The following is a 20,772-nucleotide window of genomic DNA, read 5'->3' as shown; positions in this document are numbered from 1 at the left end:
CAATGCATCCAGCTGAGATCCAGGTGTTTTGTTGTTTTCCTTCGTATACGAGAAAAGGTGAGCACAGTTTACGTATTCTTATAGTTCTACAGTAGTTTGACGTTTTAGAAAATATGCGCACATACTTTATAATATACTATCTCAGCATAAAGACAGGAAACACAACACAATCCTCAGCAGCTCACAAATTGACATGTTTTATAGTTTGATTGGGAACACTGGGTTGGGTTAATTAAACATTTATTTTGTTATCTAGTCAAGATAGTTTTAAAAGTGAGTGATTATCTCGCCCACTTCCCCCTCTCTGGTGCTGTGATGACTTCCTGCTTAGTCCCCGCCCACCTGCACATGTTCCTGCTTCTCTCCCGCACATTCCTTGCCAGATCGTCAAACGTTGCCATCTGCCTCGTTCCTTGCCAGTTCCAGCCGATTGTGTTTGTATCTGATCCCCTGTATCTGATCTCCTACCCCGTACACAAAAGCCACGCCGGTCGCAAGACAACATAAAACCTCCTGTTAGCTAGAACATTGAGGCACTACACCATTCACAGAATTAAGACAGCGAGGAATATTTCATCAACGCTTTTTCCTTTTAATGGAGAACACAGATCTCGAGGGTTAGTTCCACATTCAGGTGTATCATCGGAAGTGGCAAACATTCAAATCCACAGCAAATATGCAAAACATATTAAATGCAGTAATACTGCACATAAACACGTGAAAGTGAAAAATAATTTGCCTTCTGGTGTGATTCATCGCCTCTAATGATTGAATCGGATCCTAATCTAATTCATTGTGACAACACCTCCCAAAATGCTTGCACATGTTTGAGAAAAAAATAAAAGGCACAGCACTAAAGCGAGCACAGCATATCACTTCCAGCAAGAAGCTGAACCCCAGAAAAGAAAAATGCTTAGGCAGTAATCTGACGGATGTTTCGCTCACGAGCAACCGTACGAAGTCCTCCGACTCTGTCTGGTTGAACGATAACCATCAGCACACCCCGACCTCTCCACACACACACATGCGTGTGCGTGCATCCGTCCACGGCCTCCTGCAGGCAGGTTTCACACCATGGACTTCATTAATGGGAGAGGACCGGGGAAGCACAGGATACGCCATCCACACAGAGGACAGAGGGGTTGGAGGTGCTCGCGGGGGGAAAAACTGATGACTGCTCAAAGAGAGTCAGTGAACTGCTATGTGTTTATGTTCTGCCATTAAAAAAAAAACACTCCTGGCATCCTAATTATCCACTGTCACCCCACCAGGATGACTCTGGTTGCCAGGCTGCTGCTGCTGCTGATGGTGGTTGTGACTGAGAGGATGGAGAGTTGTATTCTGACTTGCATCATGCTGCTGTTGGGACTGATTCTGGTGGTGATGATGATGATGATGATGATTATGATGATGGTGGTGGTGGCTGTGGCGATGAGTCGCTTTTGGAGCGGTCCCTCCCCCCTCCGGATCGTCCATGACCGGTTGAACTGTTGAAGTTGTCTGGCTGACGTTAAAGGGCGGGGTCTTGTCCTTCATGACGCTTCTCTCAACACTTGAAGAGGAAGAATTAGCCTGCGAATGATCACATTCATATTCGTTCATTCATGAAGATAGATTGTATTTTTGTACTTTAAAGCACGTGTCCACTAGAGGGCAGCAGAACAAGCTGAACACATGTTATGTCATCTCGTTGCTATTACAGTTGCCCATTTACATCCAGAAGGTACAACGCAACATTGCCATTCATGTCGAGTTGTGCTTCTGTCCTCTTTTTATATTATACATGGTAATTATTTCCATCGTGAATACAAAAATATGTAGATATGACTGCAGCTTTAACTAAAATGGGGTTTGAGGGTTGAGTGAGTTCTAAACACTGCAAATCAGTAAATTACTGTTACTATTCGCAGCATAGTGTGTGTGTGCCTGTGTGTCTGCGTGTGTGCATGTGTGTATGTGTGTGTGTGTATGTATGTGTGTTTGTGTTGTGATTACTCACAGTGCAATTACAGATGTTTTTTAGATAAGTGGCTCTGATTGCGGCCTCTACGTAGACGTTATGCAGGAAACTGTAAGGCAGCACGATGTGGAAGGTGAGCAGACCACACCTGGAGGAAAAGGGAGAGAGAATCCAAATGTGACACATGAACAAATTCAATTGCATACACTGTTTTACTATTTTAAATATGAAAAGGAAAGTGAACTCTTTTTTTTCTAATCCTGCTATTACAGTGGTAATAGCAGGGCAGAGATCAGGCGGCAAGCCTTCCCTTCTGGAAAATAAAGATCCTCAAAACCTGCATTATCTCTACTGACCACCAGGGGCGGCTCCTCTGGATACAAAAATAAGTCAGATTGTATAGAAGTCAATGAGAAAATGACTCTACTTTAAATGTATTCCCTCCTTAAACATTGTAAACATGAGTTTATGTCTCAATCTCTAATTTTAAGTCTTCTTCAGCACAGGAAATGATGGTCCATTTAGAGTCATACAGACCATAAAGCAGGGTATAATTTAGGCGGGGCAAAAAGAAGAAAGATCTTAATTTGATCCATGTAGGCTTCACCTATCATAGACCAGGAAGTCGTCTTTGTCGCCATCCAGTGCCTCCCACACGTCATTCTGAAGCGGCTCCTGCTGGTAGACAGGGACACCAGGGGGCGCTCTCCTCTTCAGCTCCCAGTACATGGCTCTGGAGTGGGCCTCGCGCTCATTCACCACCATGAAAGACACTTCGCTCAGGTTGCTGCGGTTCAGCTTGTCACGCAGGCCTCCAATCCTAGAGAGAGGGAGAGAGAGAAAGAGAAAGAGAGATAAAAAAAAGGCTGATGAAGTGAACTGACTCTTTACACATCATATTGCAGCCGACTCGATAACACTAATGGAGAAGCACCAAAAAGTGCCTTTAAAATCAATTCAACACCAATCCCCCCGTAGCGATTCTTATATAATAAGTCATAGGTTGTTCTATGAAAAAAAAAGCCCCAAACTGCTCGATGTGGATGTATTGAACACTATAAGTAATATACAAGTGAAATAAATGGTTTGGTACATGAAAAGATTCAAATGTCACAGATGCGCGCAAATGTGCCCCAAAGCAAATTCTGGAGCCGTCACAGGAAGGTTCTCGGTACTAAACCCTCTCTAACTTTGTTCTGCTTCACTTTCTCAAAGTCAACCTTTGCAGAGAGAATGTTCACATGTTGTGCTATGATTTGGGTTAGAGTTGGACCTTACAGCTGCATCATTTCAAAGAAATAATCATCCTTAAGGTGTTTTTTTTGAGGCGGATCTGAAACTTTTCATGTTTGCTGTGTGTCATCTTCATTTAATCTTAACCAGTAACATATAGACTGATGTTTACGCCTTTATTATAACACTAAAACTATTCAAATAGACCTATATTGGTTGCAGAGATTCACCCTTTTGAGTTTGTGTGTGACATTTTCGAGCAGAGGCTTAAAAATAGGTTGGTTTCCAAAGTGTTTAACTAATTAATCATTAACCTAGTCAATAAACTAACCCCCACAATGTAATACTTCTGTAAACTCGTATCTCCTACTCATGGACTACTACTACTTTATTGCCTTTGTAAAAGCCCTTTAAAGACATATTACATGCATCATAAAGCAAACGGAAGGTTTGCTTTATGATTGCGCTGCAGAATATTTACTGAAGATTTCTAAGACCTCCTGTTCCTAAAGCCTCTAAAGACGACTTGACCTTCTCTGTATAATCATACAAGTGTAAATAGTGCTTTTGTCAGTGAAATTAGGATGGCCTTGTGCTTTTCCTATTGGGAGAAGTCCAACCGTCTCTGGCCCAATCAAAGTGTTTAAATATGTCCTGACCTTTAACCTTTCTTATTTAAAACAACACATCTGCCACATGGTCTCGTCTCTTACTTGGAGGCCTGCGTGAGGCAGAACTGTCAGCTGGCCTTGAGCAGCGCCACCACCACCACGCTCCCCTGCAGATCCTGCATGGGTGCGCGGCCCTTTATCGTCCAGTGGGGGGCGGGCTTGCAGATCCTGGAGGCGTCGTTGTCCCCCTCCACCATCAGGCTGACGTGCGAGGCCCACAGCAGACCCGGCAGGGCGGCGTACAGCCACGGCAACGAGAGACGGCTCATTGTCCCTCTCCACCCGCTGGCTGGACCCAATCTACCGGACGAGAGGCAGACGTGCAACGGCCCACGTTACTGTGACCAACACTGTCCCACTGTGAACGCAGCCCCCCCCCCTCCCATCCCACGCCCCCTTTTTTGCCTTGAGCCAAGCGTCCAGGCACTCTGATCCCCGAATAAATCAAAGAGTAAACCCTCATTGTCTCTCTCATCGCATGTGGAGATAATCAGCGAAAAGAGTTTATTATGGGGTACTGCCAGAACGGACAGAAGAATTTCGAGGGGTGGGGACGTGGGAGGGGGGGCAACGGGCCAGACGAGGGGAAAACAACAAAGGGATGCTGGGACAGAGATATTTAAGGGACATCCAAACTGTCAACAAAAGTGCCCTTTTAGTTGTTGATTTAAAATCACTTGTAGGTTCAGTTAATAAATTGCAAATTTGAACTCAATCACAACACGACAACTCTGGTTTGACCAACAGGAAGGAGACGGGCCTTTGTGTGTCCCGTGCGCAGCAGCTTTCTGCTGGAGGCAGGTTACTCCTTTAAGGGATGAACGTTGCGTGAACAAAAAACAACCTGAAATGAATGAACTATCTTAAAAAACAAGAGTCGTCGTTTTTTACAGAATACAAATTGCCTCTCTAGTGCCGAACCTTCAAAAGGAATATGATTGACAGGCACATTTCATAACATATCTCTTGAAATAAAAAGACTGTTGTCAACTGAAGTAAACAGATCCACAAAGAGAAATGCTGTCCTGACTTACCTCTGTCCTCTCTGTCCTGTGACCCACATGAACACAGGACGGCCAAGCCCTGTGTTTATAAAGGCTGGGGGTTGATCAGCACTTCCCCCAAATCAAACAGACAGGGATGGGGCAGAGAGACAGAGAGAGAGAGAGACACAGTATTCGTACCCTCGCTCGCCTCTAAGGGTGCCATCTGAAACACACTAAATCAGACAGAGCATGCTTAAACCCCTCGCTGTGACGGGTCTTTAACTTGAAAGGGTCTACGAAGAGCTCATCGCGCTGACGTGAGCGTTGGGCCCCTGTGTGAGCGGTAGACTCTCCAGCCTTCTTTACCGATCGGGAGGAGCCCTCGCATGTCATATTGATCCAATAGCCCCGGAGTTATTTGCTCTACTACGCACGGTGCCACTGTGGAGAGGTGAATGCCACCGTGTGACAAACAAAACCCACGCTGCACCCTTTGAAACACAAAACTGAAAACATAAGAAATCAATGGCAATAGTGTGTGCGTGTGTGTGCGTGTGTGTGTGTGCGTGTGTGTGTGTGGGGGGGGGGGGGGTGTGTGTTAATCTCTCAACCCAGTTCAACTCCGGTCACAAGCCGACTGCCAAACCAATATCTAATCTCTCATGCGGGGGATTTGCTCAAAGTCCGACCGGGGGCCCAAAGTAAGGCTCCATCCCGATGTCCACCCCACGAGGCCCCCTGAACCTTCAGGGTCTTGCTGGTGTCCCATGGTAAATGATTGAGTGTGAGAGACATGGCGTGAATACAATGTTACACATTTTACTCCGTGATCTGAACGTCTTCGGGGCTCTTTTCCCCACCAGATGAGCTTTGATGACCAAATGATGGATAAATGAATACATATCCTCTGATGTCATTTGTTTTGATGTTTCCATCTTTAATCCTTGATGTTTCTGAGTACATGTACTTCGCCAGGCTAAGCACGCATGTGTGTGTGTGTGTGTCATCCTCTTTGTTTACATCTCAATGCTGCCACTGGTTTCCCCAGTGTTCAACGTCACATGGCTATGGATTGTGGGTAATTCCCTAGGGCAAAGCCTGCATCTAACCCTGAGTTATGGAAAGGGGGTTCATAAAGGGCTTAAACAGCGGGGCAGCCCTATACCCAGACTCGAGTACTTTGCATGAGCGATTGAAGTCTGTATCACCTCTGACAGGCCAGCGTGGGTCCTATTTACTTATTACTTCAGGGGAATTTATGGAAACTTGTTTTTACAAGAGCATTCAGAGTTTATGACAGTTATGTAACGTAAGCACTGTCGTGATGGCAACAATGCTGCTGACCACCTGATGTGCAGTCTAGACCTACGTGCACTATTCAGTACGTCTCACTTCTCACAATTCACACTCATAAATGGAGAAACAATGCTGGTCATTCTTTACAAATCACTTTATTTTGCTCACAAGTGCCAGTGTTGTTTTGGATACCAAATGTCATGTGACCAGTCTGAGCTCTTTATGATGCTCATTGTGGCAGCGACAGCTGCACTGCCACCCAGAGCCATACAACCCGTTTAGTGTTAAATTGAATCTGTTATTCACTCACGGAAGGTTTACTTGTATGTCCTTGTTGACTCGACACACCTCTTTGGGTGTGTGCTCCACAATAAGTTATCGGGGAAAAAACAAACAAACAAACAAACAAACAAACAAGTACAGTTTTAGCTTTGCAAATGTGATTAAAACGGGCGACATGAATTTAGGATATCGAGCGCAATTTCCCTGACAACATTCAAAGGATTTTTCAGTAAAACAGCGTAGTGTGAATCCGCTGATGTGTGCTCAAACGAAACATCTTCCCAGACGCTAACCGGCGTCCCGGCAGTGTGCCACGCGCGCACACTTCAACGGGAAAAAAAAGCTTCCATTATGAACAGGAAACGGTTCAGACATCGAGCTGAATACCCATGTGCCTCTTCGTTTACCTTTTTATTACATTTTTTGATGTCTCCATTCTTCTATTGGTAACTGCGTGTTTAACGTCACGTCACATTGTTATGAATTGTGGGTAATTTCCAGCAAAGTCGGCATCTAATGCTGACTTACATAAAGGGCTCAAAATGTCACGATGTGACAGTGGGACAGGCCTAAACCCTCACGGAGTTAGCGGGAACGAGCCTTAAAGTCTGCGAGTCCGTAAGGGTGGAGATTGGGATTGGGTTTACGTCTAGGCCGTTCCATGCACTCCATGGCGACCTTCTTGGTCACAGCCCACGTGCCCTCGTAGCTCAGCAGCTTCTTCGTGATGACAAACGCTGCAATCGCGATGCTCGGCTGACACGCGGTGGGGGGAGGGGCCCCAGCGTCTCGCACAGGTTGGAGCGAAGCCATGTCATAAGTGGCGCAAAAGCATTAATGCGCCCAAGATTCTGACCATTTTCCTCTTGCTCGGAGTCAGCAAGTCGAAAGCTCAGAGCCGCAATCAGGACAACACGCCTATGAGTTCTTCCTCCTCTTCCTCCTCGTCGTTGTCCCCAACGGCGACATCAGCGGGACTGTTACAAGTAGCCATGAGGCCCAGGCTCAGCTCCGCCAGCTCCTCGCAGCTCATGTCAGTCGTCACCATGATCTTCGTCTCCAGGCGGTTGCAGAGGGTCCTGTAGGAGGGCAACGGATACCCCAGCTCCCGCAGGTACTCGTAGCCTTTGGTGCCAACCGCACAGCGGATCTTCCGGGCCTTCAGGATGGTCTCCGGAGACCAGACGGCGCGCCGGGAGCGTTTGGTGAGGGAAAGGGCGCGAATCTGGTCCTCGTACAGAAAGTTCTGGAGACCCTTCTCAATCCGGTCAAGTCGGTACAGGCGTTTCTTCATCTCCTCTGCCTGACGGAGGAGAAAGGAGTTTATTCAGGGAGAATTAGAATGTGGGATTTATGGAATAACTAGCAGGGCGGAAGAGGGGGGAAGGGGAGGGGAAGTGAAGCAGAGCGAACAGGATCATTTCGGAGGATTTTTGCTCATGGCATCTAACCCAAGCTGCACAATTTGACACACAGAGACCGTCAGCCATTCTACCTCCTTCTGCAGCCTCGCGGTGTGCTGCATCTCCTGCTCCAGCTGTTTTTTGAGGAGGTGACACTGTGTGCACTGCCGCTGGTCCTCTGCGGTCCCGTCGGCATCCTCTTCCTCCTCCAGGCCAGGCAGAGGGCTGCGTCTGGCATAGCCATGGTCCCCGAAGTTCAGCTCCTTCTCTACTGTGGGAACAAAAGCAGAGTCTGACGAGTGTTGCATTTTCTTTCTGATTTGTTGACCGCCAACTTTTTTTTTTTTTTTTTTTTTTAAATTGCCATCCCTTTTTCCGTTGGACCTGGATTTACCTGGTTCGGGTTTCATGGGCAGCAGGATGTATGGAATGGTGACTGCTGGGTAAGGAGGGTCTCCAATGGTGAACAGAGTGGGGATGGCATTGGGCTTCAGCTTCTTTCCCCCAGCTGGAGACCTCGCTATCTCCTCAAACTGGCTTTGCTCAAAATGGTCCTTTCGGGAACAATAACAGGTATACACGTGCATTTAAAACAAATAACACACACACACACACACACACACACACACACACACACACACACACACACACACACACAATATAACAACATCATGCATACAGTGAGTGCAAAGTTCAGCAGAAGGAAAGTAGTGGAACAGTTTCTAGTGACATCAGCGGAGCCCAGGAGGGTCTCAGGGCATCGTCTCTATACAAACACTCGGGTTATGCTACCTGACAAAGTCTGGAGTGAGGAGTTGGCTCAAAGTCACGTCGACAGTTCACGACCCATTTCTTCTTGCGGATGGGGTCTTTGGGGAATCTGAACAGCTGTTTTCCGATGCTGGTTGAATTGGAGCAGTTTGGAGCAGAGCAGCCGCCCATCGCGGCGGTGATGACGAGCAGCGAGGCCAAAGTTAGCAAAATGTCAAGATAGCGCGGCTGGCAACGCAGCTCAAATATGAGTGTTTATTATTATTTTAAATAATTAACGTTACTTTTAGTTAATAAACGTCACTTACGCGGCAGGAAAAACAAGTCACATTAGCATTAACGCCACTTGTTGTCTCGTGGAAAGACGAGCGGTGTTCGGAAAAACGTGCACATCGTATTTTAGGGACACAATTCAAAACACTTTATCGAAGATATGTTGTTTCTGACTTTGTTTGAGCCAAAATGGCGCACTTCACCTCAACAGCAAAGTGCAGTGACGTAGGGTCGGTGTTTATGTGCGACGATGGTCGACGCCTGCTTGAAATGTTTATTGTCAAGCAAAGAAAGTCGAATGGAGGGATATCATTTTAAAGAAAAATAAACAATTTGAGATGCAAACATTTATCTGTTAATTATGAAAATGATGTGCGTGAAATTAGCAGCAAATACGTTGCAATTATTCTCCGGCAAAGGTCCAACTACCATCGTTTCTTTTGTCACAGGACCCCGAGCAACACGTTGAAATGTTTACGGAGGAGCGCCGCTAGCTGTCGACCAGAGAAAAGTGTAAATGAATGAACAACTGTGAACGCAATTACTGAATGTATGAATACAACATAACAAGTAAGCGACAAGAAAAGGCGCTGCATATAGCAGTGAATAAAGGAAGCTTAGTTGTACACTAAGCTAGCAAATGCGCCGTCAGTAACGTTAATTCCATAAAAGAACAAACTGTTTCAGGCGCGATTAGGAGCCGTTTTCACTCGCACAACATGGAGTCTTCACTGGTCGTTCCCGTCATTGATGTCCAGAATGATAACTTCAAAGAGCTTTGGCCCGCTATGGTACTGGCCATTAAAACGGCTTCCTTCGTTGCGCTGGACACGGTGAGTGCAAGTGTGTGTGTCCGACCAGCGTGTCCCCGAGTTCAATGAGACGTTGTAGTTTTGTAGTTTGCGCAGCCATAGTTTGCCCCTCTTAGTTACTCGGCTGTGAGTTTTGGGAGCAAACGTGAACAAGCTGTACATTAACACACACATAAAACATAAAACACAACAGACCCATGTGTTCAGTCCTCCAAGACTTCTGGTTATCCATTGTTATTTGGGGGGGATTATTGCCTGGCAAAACTACTGAATGCATAATATAACTGCTGTAATAACCATCTCTCACCAATACAGTTGTAACAACATGAAACAACACACGCCTGGCGGAGAGTCACTTAACACCACTAAGTTAACCAATATAAAAATTGCAATTGTTCACTGTGTATTTTTTTCCACAGGAGCTAAGTGGTCTTGGAAATAGGAAGTCCTTGTTGGCTGAGTGAGTAAACCTATCAGCCACCTCCACCACCCCCGAGCTTCACAGTGTTTAGTTGTCATCTGACGCCTCACTGTTGTGTTTCAGATCCATAGAGGACCGTTACAAAGCCATATGCCAAGCGGCTCGCTCCCGCTCCATCCTCTCCCTGGGAATCGCCTGTTTCAAGAGACAGGACGACAAGGTACAGTAAGACGATGCCCTCTCCAATGGCCTGAAACCTGTTTTCACAGTCATCCAATGAGCCTGTGAGCGAGCCACCTCCTACGCCATCATTGTACCATGAGCATGTGAGATCAGAGAGTGTGCCACTGCACACATCTGTGACGTTTTATCTTCGGCCTATCCCCCACATAGGCAGCAGAAACATACCTGGTCCAGGTGTATAACCTCACTCTGCTGTGTTCAGAGGAGTACGTCATCGAGCCCCAGTCAGTCCAGTTCCTGGTCCAGCATGGGTTTGACTTTAACAAGCAGTACGCCAGCGGAATCCCTTACCTCAAGGGCAATGGCAAGGTGAGGATACCGACGTGTTGTTCTTGGTTTGTGCAGTGTGCTAGTCTCCAGTACAAACCGGGGAGCTCAAATCAAGCCATTTTATTGGTTCATGGCCACTGCACTGATGCCGAAAGCTCAGTTTGGCTGTAGAGAAGAGAAGGACGTAATCGCTGCCTAGGCGACGTGCGCAAAGGCTCTGCAAGTGGTCGCGTGCAATCACGTGACTGTCACAAATAGTTCACTGATAAAAACTATACTTACATATTAATGCAAGGAAGGCCAATTTGTTTTTGATACTTTAAAACCATGTATTGTCAAAAACCTTCCTCTGAGTAAATATTTTGCAGCCAAATCAAATAGCTTACTGAATATTCAACCTTTGTGTCTTTCTAATGCATGTAAGAGTTGACTCTTTGTTGAAGTTATTTTACAGGGCTTATGAAGGCAAAAAAGTAGTCCATGAATATGAGATACGAGATTACAGATAATCACAATCCCTCCATTGTGGGAGTTTATGTTGTGGTTCTTTGCCGGTTACAGTTTATTTGGTTATTTCGCCTTCTAGTGTTTCGGAAATAATGCAGCAAAGTTAGCTGCTAAAACCCTGCTACCATATGGAAGCATTTAATCTTAACTTGTTTGGAGGAGAGCTGTGCCCATCTCCAGAAAAAAAAAAGCGTGAGTAGACAAGGACACAGATCACCTCTCTTTCTCAGATGACAATGTTTGATTTTCCCGCTGTTAGTTTCTCTCTCTTGGTCTTCGTCAGGGAGCACAAGATGACCAAGGCGTCAACATCCGGGCTCTGTTCACTGAGCTGCTGCGCGCCAGGAAGCCCGTCGTGTTCCACAACGGCCTTATCGACATTGCCTTCCTCTACCAGGTACCCCCAAGTTAGTGTGCTACATCTGCACTTTCATTACTTTTCTCTTTTAACGATGGTCATTTCACATGTATTCTTTACAGAAAGAAAATACCACATGTATTAATCTTTTTCTTTTAATGAGGTAAATAAATACTGACTGAATTAAGAAATGAAAGTCTGTAACTTTGTATAATTTGTTGCACTCAACTTGAAGTAAAACCTTTTGCACTTGCTACATCAAAGCTAGTCGTTGGTTTTAGAGCTACTCTGTTAGTTGATTGTCAGAAAATACACTAACTATTTTGATGATTGCTTTATTGTATTTTATCTATACAAATATTTTATTTTAGCAGACATGCTGAAGGTTCTCTGGTGGCAGATCCTCCAGTCTGAGGATTCGCTGCTTAACTTCATTTTCTATCACTAAACAATCTTCTGGAGGAAAAATTTGATTTTACATAATTGATGAAACGGATTCTTTATGAATTATATTTCCTTTTGAACCTCAAATCCTCTTTCCCAGCACGCTGTTCTTACTAAATTACTTAAATGTTTAAAATATATATGCAATGTCTTTTTCTGCCAGAGCTTTTATTTACATCTGCCAGAGCGCTTGGACACCTTCACAGCCAACCTGTTCGACATGTTTCCTGCCGGCGTCTACGACACCAAATACGTCACAGAGTTCGAGCTCCGGCTCACTGCCTCCTATCTGGAGTACGCCTATAAGAAATGGTGAGTACAGACCTGAGTGTCTGTGTGTGTGTGTGTGTGTGTGTACAGTACATATTCGTTTATGGGGCAGGTGTTGAATTTGTGCAGGATCTACAAATACTTGCAAATAGTCTTTGCTTGAAGTTACAGATTGAAAAATGGAACGTACATACAGTTTATTAATGTATTTATTTGATGGTTTACTTTATATTCCTCAGTCAAAAAAGACCCAAACTGATTATAATAGTGTTGTTAAACTCAACAATGATTACGTACAATACAGCGGTCTCAACACTGAACTCCACCCTGCAACCCTTTTGCATTTCAATATTGATATATTTTTTATTCAATACAGTTTTTTTGTACGTGAGTGTATCGCTTCGTGAATCAAAACTTCTCTGGACTGACGAATGACGTTTTTTCAATCGAATCCCATTGAGCTGTATCCACGTCAACCGCAATGCAGGAGATAGCTGAAGTGAAGAGCAGAGCGGCATTTCCTATTTTCTCTATCGAAGCCACTCAGTGTGTTACAGTGCTGACATGGTGACTGGGGGAGAAAAAGGGAGTTTTGCTGATCTTTTAAACTTCTCCATCCCTCACGATGTCTCCTCTTCTTCCAGTAAGCTGGACAACAGTCGCCTTGCGAACTCTGGAGGGACCGGGTCTCATTTCCATGTTCACTTCTGTCAGTATGCCGGTCACATGTCCAGCTACGTGGACTTCAGAGTATGTCCTGCTGTGGCCTCTGCTGAGGGACCGACTAACATCTGCGAGCGCTTCTCTGTAAGTTTCAACTTTTTTTTACTTCACTTTCAACGGCATTCTGACCAAGTAAAGTTGTTGAAAATGGGTTTCAGTGTGGTCCCTTTTTGGGTTTCCTGCTTTAATCTCTATATGTGTCAATTAGAAGAGGCATAGCCATATATTTTTCGCATATTTTTAATTAATACCCGGTATGTCTGACAGGCGTTCGGCTGGTGTCCAAACGGCGCCCAGTGCCCGTCGTCCCATGACACGGACCTGATCATCCTCCAGGATGAGAAAGTCACGGGGGACAAGAGGAAACGGAAGAAGAGAATCCGAAACAAGAAGAGAGGGAGAGGCGAGGCGGGGGAAGTCCCCTCCATCTGCGACGGCGGACCCGAGAACAAAATCCCACACATGGAGGCGGAGCCCGGGGAAACGCCAGCTGAGCCATGCCGAGAAAGAGGGCCTTCCGTGGAGGGGGACAGAAACCCCCCGCACGGCCGAGCAGTGGACATGGAAGCAGACGCCGAGGGGAACAAAGTGTCCGGAGACAAACCCGGTCGCAGAAACCCGGCACCGGCGACCCCGACCCATGGCGTCACGAACGCAAAAAACAACACAAACGAGAGCAGAGAGGAAGACGGAGGGAGAGAACTGTTGAACGACCAACCATCCAAGGCCGACGCCCCGAAGAACGTGGCCGGTGCCGCGAAGACCGAGGCTGACGCCCCGAAGAACAAGACCGACACGGGAACGCACCGGGCCGGGTTTGATGCCTTCATGACGGGTTACATTTTTGCCCACTCATGCACCCTGGTGAAGAAGGAAGAAGTGAGAGCTGTGAAGGAGGAGGAAGAGGAGAAGAAGGAAGCGATGATGATAGAGGAGCAGAAGGAGGAGAAGCTGCAGTCGTGGCTTCCTCTGTGTCTCAATAAGGTCTACCTCGGTGGCAAAGCGGCTCCTCTCAACGTGGTTAAAAGCACCTTCGCCAGGTCGTCCAAAGCACACACTCAGAAGATGGAGATGGTATGGGGCGCGGCAGTGTAGTGTACTCACACACACACAAACACAGAGTTACAGTGTACACTATGTGCAGAATCACAATTTCTATGGGTGGCGATGTGGCGGTCCACCACTTTGGTTTCCACGGAAATATCTCGACAACTGTCGACAATCCAGGAGAGATTTTTTTTAATCTATTTTGGTTTTCTGCTCTTATGTATGTTTTATTTCTTTAGCTGTCTTCTGTAGATGTTTCACCTCCTCCTACTTCAGATACTCGCAGTGCAGTGGCATCTTTTTTTCAATTTTCTCAGCAAGAATTTCCCCGACTAATCAGCCAAAGTGAGATGATGATTTTACATTTAATCCCTCATTTCAGATTTAGTCAAATAAACAAATGCTTTTTCACTTTGATTCTTTTGTCTTTATTTGATCTTCTAGGTTTATCTGGAGGGATGACCAGAGCACAATGTCTACATCTAGATTTATTTCATGCAACCAGTAAAATAAACGAATAACACGGTACACTGAGGGTGAATGGACTGTACAGGGTGACTGCAAATAATGCTGTGGAATCGCTTGTACAAGTATTCAGGCCCGCTTGGTGTTTTTTCCTCTATATTTAGTTGCATTAAGGCCTGAAATGAAAATGTTATTTGGGTTTTATGTAGCATTGTTTAACAAAACGTGTGAGACTCCAAACGTGTTCTCATACTTAATTAACCTTTGATGAAGCGTTGGCTCTCTTCCGTCCTTTCCTCCAGACCAGACGGGTTCTCTAATCTCCGCCGTGGATTTTTCTAATCTCTGGCCTCTTCCTTGCCGCTCTGGTTATTCTCCTGGTCGGGTCCTGTGGGTTCCTCTCTTTATGGCCGTTATGATGTCATACTCTTTCCATTTTTTAATAATGGATACTGATGTTGAGCAGATATCATTTTTGACCACCAGTTAGTTTCAATCAGTTAAAAAAGAAGAAGAAAAAAAATCAACTCACTGTTTTATAACAAAGGTCAAAACCATTTGGATTTGATATAAAATGATCAGAAATCATTTTAAAAAAAATATAGAAGTTAAGATCATTTCATTCTGCTTAAGATGATGAACTATTTGTTTTCAGCACTCATTTCCTCTGGAGCCACTAGATCTCACTTTTTAACATTTGAAAATAGTCAAGTTTCATCTACTCAACATTATTTCTAACTTTATTGTGTGGAGGAGGCATTACATGTGTTTGTCACAAATATACACTTACAATGAACGTGCTAGTTGAAACAGGCTCATGGTGAAACAGTTGTTCTGGAAGCAATTCAATTTATTTTGTATAGCCAAAAATCACAAATTTGCCTCAGGGGTTTTTATAATTTGTACACTTACGGCCCAGTGTCTGGCGTGCTGCTGGAGCTTCCTCACACCTAGCTGGTCGTGTGTGTGTGTGTCTGTGTGTGTGTGAAACAATCTTGAGCAGGAGGCGCTCAGGCCGGATTCCTTACATTAGTCGCTGGCTCGGTCCGGCTTCTTTCTTCTTCTTCTTCTTCTTCTTCTTCTTCTTCTTCTTCTTCTTCTTCTTCTTCTTCTTCTCCTTCTCCTTCTCCTTCTTCGTTATTTAGATAAATATAGCAATGCTACAATTTTAAAATATGATACGATCATACCACAATTTCTAAATATGATACATTACAACTTACTTAAATAAATATGGCAATAAAAATTCAATATGATACTACTTTTACATCAGATTACATGGAATTTAATTTTGCATTTTACATTACATTTCATTTAGTTCAGGCTTTTATCCAAAGTTACCTCGATAAGTGCATTCAATCATGAACTCAGAACAAGAATCCAGAAGGTACAATTTCTTCACGGACTAAAACTACAAAGTGCTATGAGTAAGTGCAGTTTAAGTGCTACTAAAGTGCTACTTTTTTGTTCTTTTTTTATCCAAGGTATCATCAGAAAAGATGTGTTTTTTGTGGCGTAAGAAGAGACTTTCTGCTGTGATGTCATTGATGGTGTAAAAGTACAGAAGTATTCTCAACATAGGCTTGTTCCCTGCACTCATCGTCTCAACAACTGTCCAACAACATCCTTTATAACAGAAGTTTTCCAAGCGAGTAGTTTTGCAAACGTTCTGCTTCCAGCAGATAAGTTTAGTTTCGGGTCAACTCATGTCAAGTCGAAGCGCAGATGATCATTTTGAAGGGCCGCAGTTCCAACATCACCATTCTGTTTCCACGGCGCACGTGCATCAGTGATTTAACGTGCACGTTATTAATTTTTCTGGGTGATGAGTAACTATAAACACACTCTTACAGCGAGTATATTTATTAAATCCTGTGTTAGATTCAGATGGTGAATAAAAAGTTCCGCGAGCACTGCGTAAAATGACGCGTTGTGCATCTATAAAGAGATTTACGACATGACAGAAAGATTCCTGCTGCTGATGGTTGCACTGAAAAATATCTTTACAAATCCTGTAAACAGTTGTTATGAAGAGTGTTGGTAAGAATCAGGGATATGAGGCTTTTTTCTTCTTTTGTAAATCCGGAGAGTTCTACAATGTGCGCATTTGCCAAAATAAAACCTGAAAGTAATGCTTTATGAGCAGATGGAAACTCAAATAGAAATATTTTATCAACAATAAAGCATTTGCAATTTTGCATTTTACATACAAATAAAAATTAAACGCTGTAAATTCCATTGCAGGTAAACAACACACGCATTTAGTTGCAGATATAATTGTATGTAACATAAATAAGGATAAAATTGGTCCATGTAAACGTAAATATCGTCAAACTATTTCCAAACGTTACCGCTCAACAAGTTTTAGGGAATATAAAGCAGAATTTGACGGACGTAACGCTGTCATGCAGAGGGGGCGCTGTGGTGGCGTTAGCTGGAAACTACCTGCTGCTCAACTACACGAAGAAGAAGAAGAAGAAGAAGAAGAACCGCTCAGTTCGGGAAATAGGACTTCTCCACCGACCCGTCTCTCCGCTGTGCGTTATCTATCACTGCTCACCCAGCCTCCTTCTTTTTCTTATTTTTACGACAGCCTAATGAGCCGTACGGCAGCGGCAGACCAACGCAGTTGATGCTTTCGCGTGCGGAAATGGCAGACGACGAAATTGACTACAACATCGTGTTTCCAGACGCGGTTACGTCGGGTGAGCATCATTTTTCATTGTGTGTGTGTGCGTGTGTACACGCTCGTGCCCCCCGTTAGCCTAGCTTTCATGCTAACGCTCATCTCACCAGGAAGCCAATGCAAACAGCAAACAAACGTCACCCTGCCGGGCGTTAGCTTCGCTAGCAGCGCTTTGCTGACACGTCTTGTTTTCCAGAGAGGCACTGGCAGGGGACAAAGGAGCCCGTTGTGATTCTGTTGGGCTGGGCTGGCTGCAAAGACAAACTCCTCTCCAAATACAGCTCCATCTACAATGAACAGGTACAACACAATAATATATATATATATATATATATATATATATATATATATATATATATATATATATATATATATATATATATATCCAAGCCATTCTGCCCATTGCTTTGTACATTTAACTCCTATGTACATGTATCTTCTTCATGTTCTCCCTTCCAGGGATGCGTCACCATCCGCTACACGGCCCCCTTGAAGACGGTCTTCATCTCGGAGTCCTTCGGCTACAAGGAGCTGAGCAGCACGGCCATGAAGCTGCTGGAGGTCCTCTACGACTACGAGGTGGAGAACAGCCCCGTCTTCTTTCATGTGTTCAGCAACGGCGGCTTCATGCTGTACCGCTATGTCATTGAGCTGCTGGATAAGGACAAGCAGTTCCACTCCCTGTGCGTGATCGGGGCCCTGGTGGACAGTGCCCCCGGCAGCGGGAACGTCCGTGGGGCCCTGCGTGCGCTGGCGGCCACCCTGGGCCCCAAAATCACCCCTGTGCTGCGGTACCTCCTCCTCGCCCTCTTCGCAGTTACCGTCTTCCTGCTGCGCATCGTGCTGTACCCGCTGACCAAGTACGTGCACAAGAATCACTACGACGCCGTGCAGGAGAGCCCGCCCGCTTGGCCCCACTTCTACCTATACTCCAGGGCCGACCAGGTGATCCGGCACCGGGACGTTGAGCTCTTTGTGGCGGCTCTGAAGCGGCGGGGCGCCTCGGCGGACAGCTTTGACTTCGTCTCCAGTCCCCACGTCGGCCACTTCCGGGACTTCCCCGAGCAGTATGCCCTCAAGTGCCGCGACTTCCTGGCGGCCTGCATGAAGGACGTGGAAGGGGCCGAGGCAAAGAAGAGGCAAAGGGTCCAGAGTCAGTGAAACCCGGGAGGGGAGCTCTCTGACCATCTTGTTAAGAAAAATGGACCACTTCTTAGTTGTCTGGTGGGGTGGGGGTGGGGGGGGGGACGACTGTTAGAAAAACGCAGACAATTTGAGTGAGACGACTGGACTTTTGAGCTGAACTATACTACAAGATCTTGGTGACTTCTTCCCCGTCCCGGTGCACATAATGGCACAGATCTGCAGTCGTGGTCAAGGCGGCTAATCCTGGGAGAAACCAATCAGACTTGTGCGGCATTAACCCTGCCCACACCGATGTGTTTGCATCACACACCATATGTAAAAAAAAAAAAAACGCTCTACACTGGATAAATAGCAATTCCTCTAGGATAATTTCAATGATATTTAATCTTGCTGTGAAATGTGATGCATCGTACATTAGTGGTAGTGATTATAAAACAGAGGCTGGGTATCGGATGGTGATTTGTATCTTCTATTTATAAAACAATGTATTTATGATTTTAAACCTTGCAATTTGAAAATAAAATTGAATCGCAATGGCGCTTACAATTAAAGCAACTGTCAAACTATATATATATATATATATATATATATATATATATATATATATATATATATATATATATATATATATATATATATATATATATATATATATATTTTTAATTAATTAAAAAAAAAGTCCCACACAGGAGCGGTAGAATCCTAATATGTGATATACTTGATTTAGTTCAAATGAAAGGTAACTGACGATGAATGTACGTGTCCAGCACAACTTTTGTGTTCTTTCTAACTGATGTGCCTTCAATAAATTTAAATGCTCGTAGAAAACGTTTGTCGAACTGCTTATTGTCTCCGGCCCCTCGAATGATTTGGTTTGCCACAGCAATTATTTCTAACCGGTTTGCCTGTTTTAATGAGTCTCCTGAAAAATCAAGTCTCCAGATACAGCCTGTGATGTTTTGTATACAATTCTGCTTTTATAAGCTGTATAATGTTGAGGGTGGGATCATTATTCCTGTTGTATGATGAACTGCTGACCTGACGCCACTGTGGTTGATGAGTGGTGTCTGTCATAGTAAAAAAATAAGTAATAAGTAAATAAATAAGTCAATGTTCCTGACAGATGACCTTTTGTTCATCTGTCATGTTTCATTATGAACCCTCCAGGCTTCACTGCCGTGTGGCCAGACAGTGTTTTTTTTGTTGGTAACTCTTCGAGTGGGTCGTGGAATTTCAGTGGCATAAGTCGTGTCCCAAAAATCAGATGGAAATGAAGTTTCAAGAAGCCTCTCGACCTCCTAAATTACAGGTATGTGAGTCGAGCGGTGACAGGTTTGAGGCGGGAACCCCATGGGGTGAAAGTCTAGCCCAATCCCAATCTCCACCCTAAACCCTCAAGCCCTGAACCCTCAGGGACTCACTGACGTCAGCTGCTAAATGGTTGAGTGTGAGACTCTGTGAGGGCTTGAGCTGGTGTAAATATGAATGGGACAGCACTTTACTGCAACATCATGTGACTATATTAAAAATATTGTTACAATTAATAAATACAATTATGTATTTATTTTATTCTTTTTATTCACTGGTTCAAACATCTTCCTCATAAGATGAGAAGTCATTTAATATTATTTATTCAGTCGTTTTTGTCAAAATAAAATGTACAGAAAAATGTATATATTCTGTTTGCATTCCTCCAATTCATGTGTTTTTATGTTTCATAATGTTGTAAAGGTATTTCATCGGGCTAAATGCCCACGTGCCTCTTTGTTTACCTTTTCTTTTTTACGTCTCCATTCTTCCATTGGGAACTGCGTGTTAAACCTCACGTTGCAATGCATTGTGGCTAATTCCGTTCGGCAAAGTCAGCATCTAATGTTGACTTACGGAAAGGGTTCATAAAGGGGTCAAAATGTCCACCATGTAACACTGAGACACCCCTAAAGCCTCAAGGACTTCGCGGGAGCGCGCCTCAAAGTCCGTGAGTCCATAAGGGTGGAGATTGGGATTGGACCACAGAATGACACTGGCCTGTTGGGCCACGCCCACTTGTGAAGCCATTCTGCCAATTCAAAACATTGATTCGCCTTTTGTTGTCCAGCTTTCTGTTTTGCTGTGTCGAGCTAAACAAGCAAAAGGCCTCACGGACATTTACACGTGTGCTGCGGCCCTGTAGTAGTTCTTCTCTCCTCCCCAAAACAGCAGAAGTAATGGAAGTTATATAAGATGTTTTAGTTTAAACAAACAAGTGAAAGTTAGTGAGTCCTGCTTTCATCGGCCATTTTTACACAGTGGACAGTCGTCCAAACTATGACCAGAGGCTTTTCTAACATTTAATTCGGCAGAGGCCTGTAATTCTCGAGGCCTGTTCTATTTGAACTCTAGTTGACCTCTCGACTGTGTTCTTTTGCTAATGACCCCCCCATGAACCCAACCCAACCCAAATCCAGGCCCCCCTCTCTCCCCTTTCCTGTCCACTCCACTCATCGCGAGACATTAGAGACTGTT

The 20,772-nt window shown here is 44.6% G+C and overlaps 4 protein-coding genes across 6 annotated transcripts; 2 read left to right on the top strand and 2 right to left on the bottom strand.

Moving 5' to 3' along the window:
- Positions 1–618: 618 nt before the first annotated feature.
- selenop2 (selenoprotein P2) lies at positions 619–4,133 on the bottom strand. The gene is made up of 4 exons (XM_068571382.1): positions 3,907–4,133; positions 2,568–2,780; positions 2,000–2,108; positions 619–1,572 (listed from the first exon to the last, which is right to left on the bottom strand). Exons 1-4 carry the CDS (start codon positions 4,131–4,133, stop codon positions 1,246–1,248), a joined length of 876 nt encoding a protein of 291 aa, XP_068427483.1. The 3' UTR covers positions 619–1,245.
- Positions 4,134–6,305: 2,172 nt separating this feature from the next.
- si:ch73-382f3.1 (uncharacterized protein LOC100151273 homolog) lies at positions 6,306–9,573 on the bottom strand. The gene is made up of 4 exons (XM_068571506.1): positions 8,624–9,573; positions 8,226–8,385; positions 7,924–8,102; positions 6,306–7,731 (listed from the first exon to the last, which is right to left on the bottom strand). Exons 1-4 carry the CDS (start codon positions 8,771–8,773, stop codon positions 7,333–7,335), a joined length of 888 nt encoding a protein of 295 aa, XP_068427607.1. The 5' UTR covers positions 8,774–9,573; the 3' UTR covers positions 6,306–7,332.
- On the top strand, positions 9,282–14,381 carry toe1 (target of EGR1, exonuclease). Of its 3 annotated transcripts, none has more exons than XM_068571504.1 (9): positions 9,288–9,445; positions 9,563–9,708; positions 10,107–10,147; positions 10,232–10,328; positions 10,502–10,660; positions 11,412–11,525; positions 12,094–12,242; positions 12,845–13,007; positions 13,191–14,381. In XM_068571504.1, the coding sequence occupies exons 1-9, from the start codon at positions 9,424–9,426 to the stop codon at positions 14,016–14,018; spliced, it is 1,719 nt and encodes a 572-aa protein (XP_068427605.1). In that variant the 5' UTR covers positions 9,288–9,423; the 3' UTR covers positions 14,019–14,381. The 3 variants fall into 3 exon arrangements, with proteins under 3 accessions (XP_068427606.1, XP_068427605.1, XP_068427604.1); XM_068571503.1 differs by having other exon boundaries at positions 9,548–9,708; XM_068571505.1 differs by having other exon boundaries at positions 9,282–9,708.
- Positions 14,382–16,923: 2,542 nt separating this feature from the next.
- Positions 16,924–18,356, top strand: tmem53 (transmembrane protein 53). The gene is made up of 3 exons (XM_068571154.1): positions 16,924–17,140; positions 17,318–17,421; positions 17,581–18,356. The coding sequence occupies exons 1-3, from the start codon at positions 17,068–17,070 to the stop codon at positions 18,280–18,282; spliced, it is 879 nt and encodes a 292-aa protein (XP_068427255.1). The 5' UTR covers positions 16,924–17,067; the 3' UTR covers positions 18,283–18,356.
- Positions 18,357–20,772: the final 2,416 nt, after the last annotated feature.

The sequence above is a fragment of the Clinocottus analis genome, unplaced genomic scaffold (genome assembly GCF_023055335.1).
Source record: "Clinocottus analis isolate CAN_PGR_092001 unplaced genomic scaffold, fCliAna1.0.p SCAF_11, whole genome shotgun sequence".
Lineage (NCBI taxonomy): Eukaryota > Metazoa > Chordata > Actinopteri > Perciformes > Cottidae > Clinocottus > Clinocottus analis.
Note: the sequence above shows the minus strand (reverse complement) of the source record. Positions and strands in the feature narration are given on the sequence as shown.

Coding starts and splice junctions, on each gene's coding strand:
- toe1 (XM_068571503.1), top strand. CDS start 9,424: ATGTATGAATACAACATAACAA. Junction 10,148..10,231: donor AGGAAGTCCTTGTTGGCTGA/GTGAGTAAACCT, acceptor GTTGTGTTTCAG/ATCCATAGAGGACCGTTACA. Junction 13,008..13,190: donor ACATCTGCGAGCGCTTCTCT/GTAAGTTTCAAC, acceptor TATGTCTGACAG/GCGTTCGGCTGGTGTCCAAA.
- tmem53 (XM_068571154.1), top strand. CDS start 17,068: ATGCTTTCGCGTGCGGAAATGGCAGACGACGAAATTGACTACAACATC. Junction 17,141..17,317: donor TCCAGACGCGGTTACGTCGG/GTGAGCATCATT, acceptor CTTGTTTTCCAG/AGAGGCACTGGCAGGGGACA. Junction 17,422..17,580: donor GCTCCATCTACAATGAACAG/GTACAACACAAT, acceptor TCTCCCTTCCAG/GGATGCGTCACCATCCGCTA.
- si:ch73-382f3.1 (XM_068571506.1), bottom strand. CDS start 8,773: ATGGGCGGCTGCTCTGCTCCAAACTGCTCCAATTCAACCAGCATCGGA. Junction 8,386..8,623: donor CTCACTCCAGACTTTGTCAG/GTAGCATAACCC, acceptor TGTTCCCGAAAG/GACCATTTTGAGCAAAGCCA. Junction 8,103..8,225: donor GCCCATGAAACCCGAACCAG/GTAAATCCAGGT, acceptor TTGTTCCCACAG/TAGAGAAGGAGCTGAACTTC.